Here is a 6159-nt window from a genome sequence, read left to right as displayed (position 1 = left end):
CGTTTTCCTCTAACGTACTGCCTAAATAGTTGAATTGCTCAACCTGCTCAAGTTTTTCACCACCCACCTTTATCTTTAGTCTCACATTCCTCACTCGTGATGCTATACAAAACCGCATAACCTTAGTTTTCTTGTGATTAATCCTCATCCCATACTCCTCGCAACGCTCGTATAATGCATCCACTAGAGCCTGAAGCCCCCTCACTGACTGGCTAATCAACGCCTGATCATCCGCGAATCTCACTGATTTGAACATCATTCCCCCCACTTTTATCCCAGCTTCTAACTCATCCCACGCTTCCCTTACCATCTCTTCAGCGTACACGTTAAAAAGCAGCGGCGATAGAGGACAGCCTTGCCTCACACCTAGGCCAATGCTTGCCCACCCTGATTCTCCATCCGCTACCCTCACTTGCGCAGTCTGTGCCACATACAGATTACGAATCAGTCGTCTATCCCTCCAATTTACTACTATTCTCTTGAGAATATCCATAAACTTTACCCAGTTCACCCTATCAAACGCTTTTTCTAAATCCACGAAACACGCATATACGTCCTGGTAATATTCTAGGTTCCTCTCCACGAGGGACCTCATTATTGCTATTGCATCACGAGTTGACTTCCCTCTTCTGAAACCAAACTGATCTTCGCCCAAATACTCGTTTCCCTTCGCCTCCATTCGTCTGTTCAATATCCTCAGCAAAAAATAGCACAAAAATAGCACAAATTGCACAAAAGAAATAAAAAAGTCATGGATTTGATTTCTCCCCCCATATAGATTATTATTGATAACCAACATTTACACAAAAAGTCACAGTTACACAACTCACTCACTACTTCAATCACACTCAATATAAATTGATTTCATGGGATGTCCGTTTATTTCACTTGATCAAACCTTCTTCATAGGGCCAGGTGGCCCTCCCATGATTGGTGGACCCCTCAGAGGGCCCATTGGACCCATAGCCATCATGGGACCCATTGGTCCCATCATTGGAGGACGCATACCTGAAAATATTAATGCATCATCGGTACAGTTGTTGCATATCTCCTAACCATATCATAAATATTAATATTATAGTTTCAACACAAGGTTAATCATTTATTCTCATCATACTGATACATTACCGACCAAATTATGAAGAGAGGAGTAGAGTTATTTAGATATCTCATATATGAGTGGGTTGGAAGCCAAAGGATAAGAGTGATTTTTTTCTCAAGAGAGTTAGGTGAAGTTAATTGTTAGAATAAATACACAGAAACCTGGTTGCTAAGGGAAAATTAGTCTGTCTCTGTTCTGCGCTGACATCGAGTGGAAAATCAAATGCACTAATAAGTATCTAATTGATCTCGTTTGTTTTTTATGCCTAATTTCTGTACCTAACTGTAGTGATGAGCGATATATCGCTAACTGTGATTGAATCACCGTTACTGAAAAGTAGCACTCACTGTCGGTGATTCAATATTCGAAATCACTGTGATCGGTGATTCAATCACTGGATTCGGCTCTGGCTGCTATTATTTTTATTATTTATTTATTATTTCATACACCACCGAAAACAGCACTGTTCGGCCTTTACATCGGGGCTGATAACATTTTAACAATCACAAACATCCATGCCCTGGAGAAGGGTAACTTACCCAGGCGGGACTCGAACCCGCGACCTTCGGTATGGCAGGCGAGGACTTTACCCCGCCGCCACCGAGGCCGGCAAAGTGATATGCCGATAGTGCTACCAAGTGATATGCGATATATCGCCACCTGTGATTGAAGAGAAGTAGCCGATCACCGCCGGTGACTAAATCACCAAATACTCGAAATCACTGCGACTGTGAATACGGTGAAGTTAGCTTCGGCAGCTACCATGATGCTACCAACAGTAAAATAAGGATGTCTTATTCATCTTTTATGACAAATAAGACATTCTGTGCGAAATATACAGCTAAAGCTTTGAATTATGATGGTTTGATTATAAATATGTATAAAAAATGATTGCCCCTTATCAATTCTTTTACCACATCAAATTTACTTAATTATTGTAATATAAACTCGAAATCAGAACTATTCCCTCAAAAGAAATATTTTGCCTAATTTTACAATTTTCTATAAGTTTATTTGTTCCTATTGAGGAGAGATCATTCCTTGGAATTGGACAAAGTAGCAGGAATAGCAGCGCCACAAATCACCGATGACTTTTAAGAGTGATTCACCTCGGTGATCGCAATCACAGTTAAGAATCACCGTTACTGATGAGTAGCAGTCACAGGTAACCAAGAGATCCGAAAATCACAGTTCCGCTCATCACTACCTAACTGTGTATAGAAAAAAGAAATCACTTGCACCCCTTGGCTTCCAACCGCCTCATATAAGACCTCAGGTTCCAAAGTGGAAGTCTAGAAACCAGCACGTGAAATGCACAGAGATTGATTTGGAAGTCTACATACTCTCCCTTTTTTATACTTATAGCTATTACTTTAAATATGTACATGGATGTAGTTCTAAAAGCTTGATCTGAGTTTCCTAAGTCCACATTTGATTTTCATCACAGTTTTCTGTTGGTTAATAGCATGCATAACTCCAAAATACCTCTTTTTTTTCAAATTGAATCCTAAAACTGCAAACTTCTCGCTCCCATTCCCACTTCATTTATCAAATACTTAAAATTTAATCAGTCACAGTACACAAACAACCAATCTCATGCTGAAGGGATATTCAGTCATGTAACAACTTCAATGAAATTTACAGTGAAACGAGTACACAAGTATGTAATCCAACAAGGCATCCGATGTAACCCCAGGAAGTTCTGTGTGTACCTACTTCTCTATCAACCCACATTTTGACCCTTCAATTTTTTGGATTCCATTTCATCACAATCCTGGCACATAATGATTTACCTTTTTCAAGAATGTCTTTCATCGTACATTCTCACTAAAAGATATTTCAACATTTGACTTTGTGAGAATGAATTAATTGTAATAACATACATGGCACCACATCACAGCCTATTTTCATTGGCACAAATTTACAATTATGATGCAAATCATGATTCATGGTGACCTTTGGCAAGGGGCATCATGCATGTAAATTCATGGAGGTATTATGAAGCTGAATATATTGATCACATTAACAACTAATGGGAAGCTGAAGGAGGAATATTATCTTCTTATTTTAATGCAATTACAGGATATGTTTCATGAAATATTAAAAAGTTAATTACAAAAAGACTTCCTTTTTATAAATAGATCTTTAAAATATGATACGCAAAAGGCACGCTGTTATATAGGAGCAAAAGTTAAAGAAGTGTATCAGACGTGTAAAAACTTAATTCTACTAAGCCTAACACTGCACTCAAACACAGCGGCTGTTGAAATTATTGAAACACAAATCCCGACGCACCTGCCATCATGTGAGGCATAGGTCCTGGAGGACCCATCATCATCGGACCATGGGGAGGCATTGGCCCAGGACCATGGGGTCCTACCATTCCCGGTCCAGGTGGACCAGGAGCTGGCGGATGCAATGGAGCCGGAGGCCGAGCTGGACCAACTGAAAAGATTGAGGACTTATTACATTACAGTAACGTGTACGTGGAATAACTAAGATTTAATCAAACCCATCTTTACCGTGAGGCATAGCGGTTGGTGGGGCTATCGGCGCTCCTGGTTTAGCCTGCGCGTATGGATTTGGAGCAATTTTTCCAGCCTTGAAAGCCGCCGCTGAAAAAAGATTAAGATTTTTTGTAAAAATAATCTCCGTATACAATCATTAGGATTTTGTTCATGATACTCACTCGTGGCATCAATTAGGTGCTGTGCTTGCTCCTCCATCCATTTTTGGTAGTAATATTTAACATTTTCTTTATGCTTTCTTCCTTGGCAGTGGGTCTTCCTGACTGATGGCTGAAAATCAAATTATTGAATGAATATCCAGAATACTTTCCAAGCCAATCCAAATATAAACACTATTCTCAGTAAACATACCGAATCATGAGTCAAATATGTATCACAGTAGTCACAATAGTACCTGAAAATAATATGCATTATGATTAGGATTTCATTACTCAAAGAATTTCAAAAATGATTGAGGGAGGAAACTTACTTCATTGTCAACTGCAGCAATATTATTCGTGGAAATAGTCAGTAAACGAAAAAGCTTCAATGGCGACAGTGTTTGCTTGCGAGATCGTTTTACGGAATTCAGTTGTTTATATCGAACTTTCGATGAGTGGCGATAGGTGGCAATGACGTAGGATCGAATCGGCGCGTAATACGTTTTTCGGGAACTTGAATGAACCAGAATTGAGGTAGTGGTATAATATTATATGAATTTTATTTCTTTGTTAAACGACACAAAAAGGTAATTTTTTTATAAAATCAAGAAAATGGAGTAGAATTTAAATAAAAGATAATTAGATTCTAATTCATCAAATATGCTTCCAAAGATTTGCCAGTTTGATCAATGGTAATGATTTCTTGAATTTTGAAATGCGCACATAAAATATTTAGTGCTCAGGACATTTTTATTACCTCACAGAACCGTATTCTTTTATTTACATCAAATACCTGGCTCCCTTTCATCCTTACTGTCTTTCCCCCTGAAATGTTTTATAAAGTATGTCTTGCTCAACGTAGTCGCTCACTTATTTCCACTATTAGTAAATGCATTGCAAAGGAGCAAAGGCTAGGCAGTTCCTCACAACAATATCTTGCATGGTAGTAGATAAAATAGCTTTTTTAAAAGTAGAGTATAGCATTTAATGCCAGCAGATTCCTTTGGTAGACTAAGAAGGTAGGTAGAATAAGAAGAAACTAAAATAAATCAAAATATTAATTGATACTCCTTTCAATCTTCTACCTGACTGGCTAATTAATGCTAGATCATCCACTAACTTCACTGGTTTAAACACCACTCCCCCTCCTTCAACTCCTGCCTCTAACTCATCCCATGCCTCCCTTACCATCTCCTAAGCATACATATTATAATGTAAGGGGAATAGAGGAAAGCCTTGCACCACACCTTGACAAACCTCTTCCTCAGGGTCCTTATTCCCTTATCACATCAGCATGTTGACTTTCTCTTCCTGAAACTGAACTGATCGTCGCCTAAATAATCATTTGCCTGATCTGAGCTCACAGCTCCTCTCTTTAACCTTTTCCCTACTATACACGTATATATACGTGTGGATGTTTCCTGACCCGGGAGACGTCGGCCGTATATTTACGTGTGAGATTTTCCTGGCCAGGAGAACGGAAGCTGTATATATACGTTTTCTAACTCTCCCCCTTTTAGGATGGTTGTGGGTTTACTTCGTCTTTGTTTCGGGACCCAACGCTTTGGGGTTTAGGATTTACCCTCAGAATCCAGGAGCAGGTACCCGGACCCCTCGTCTTTCATAACCTCTCTTAGTGGTAAGGGACAGCGGTCATACGATTGCTTATACAGTCAGTTTTCGAAATAAATATTTGTTCATTTCTCAAGAAATATAAACTAAGAATTGAATTATTTGTCTTTTGAGCGGGGTTTACAATTTTTAAACGAAATTCTACGATAAATATTAATGTATATCTCAATTTCAGTGTAACTATCATATTACGATTGATAATGCTTACCCGAAATTTTTTTTTAAATATTTTTTTTGAATAATTTTGCACTGTGCCTTTTCCACTTATCTTCCTTTTCTTGGGAGCAATTTCCTCTGCATCGGATGACGAATCATAAGACGTAGCCACGGAGAAGCGCAGCTCCCGCGATATCCTGGATGTGGAGAGCAGCAATATAGATGTCAATTCACTGGCAACCTCCGTTCCCGGATCATTGTCCTCGGAATCAAAGCACATGTCTCCATCCTCACTACCACTGTGGGTCAAAATCTCCAATATCTGTTAATCCATTTTCAATCTCTACACCATGATTCCAGCTGCTGCAAACAGAGATTAAAAAACACTGGTGGTACACGGCCAATTTCTCACGACAAATACAGTAAAGTTATCACTCACAGAATGAGAACATCAAACGTCTGAACCCAAGAACGACTGAGACAGAAGTGAAGGAAAACTTTATAATAAAAAAGAATTGTGGGTATGTGAATGAGAATGAGCTTTACCCATTCTGAGAAATACGTTCTATACTGATGGGTGGAATTCCAGAGAAGCTCTTCA

The 6159-nt window shown here is 39.0% G+C and overlaps 1 protein-coding gene across 1 annotated transcript; it reads right to left on the bottom strand.

Annotated features, from left to right (window-relative positions):
• Positions 1–756: 756 nt before the first annotated feature.
• LOC124168309 (U1 small nuclear ribonucleoprotein C) lies at positions 757–4210 on the bottom strand. Its single transcript, XM_046546463.1, has 6 exons — positions 4100–4210; positions 3982–4024; positions 3792–3900; positions 3625–3717; positions 3398–3547; positions 757–1008 (listed from the first exon to the last, which is right to left on the bottom strand). Exons 1-6 carry the CDS (start codon positions 4102–4104, stop codon positions 893–895), a joined length of 516 nt encoding a protein of 171 aa, XP_046402419.1. The 5' UTR covers positions 4105–4210; the 3' UTR covers positions 757–892.
• Between the last annotated feature and the right edge of the window lie 1949 nt (positions 4211–6159).

This window comes from Ischnura elegans, chromosome 11 (genome assembly GCF_921293095.1).
Source record: "Ischnura elegans chromosome 11, ioIscEleg1.1, whole genome shotgun sequence".
NCBI lineage: Eukaryota > Metazoa > Arthropoda > Insecta > Odonata > Coenagrionidae > Ischnura > Ischnura elegans.
The sequence above is the reverse complement of the archived record's forward strand: the minus strand, read 5'-3'. Positions and strand labels throughout refer to the sequence as shown.

What these genes read in the sequence shown, in the direction of transcription:
- LOC124168309 (XM_046546463.1), bottom strand. An exon ending in CATATTTGACTCATGATTCG is followed by an intron (nt 3,901 to 3,981) that starts GTATGTTTACTG and finishes TTTGATTTTCAG; the next exon opens with CCATCAGTCAGGAAGACCCA. An exon ending in GCACCTAATTGATGCCACGA is followed by an intron (nt 3,718 to 3,791) that starts GTGAGTATCATG and finishes ATCTTTTTTCAG; the next exon opens with CGGCGGCTTTCAAGGCTGGA.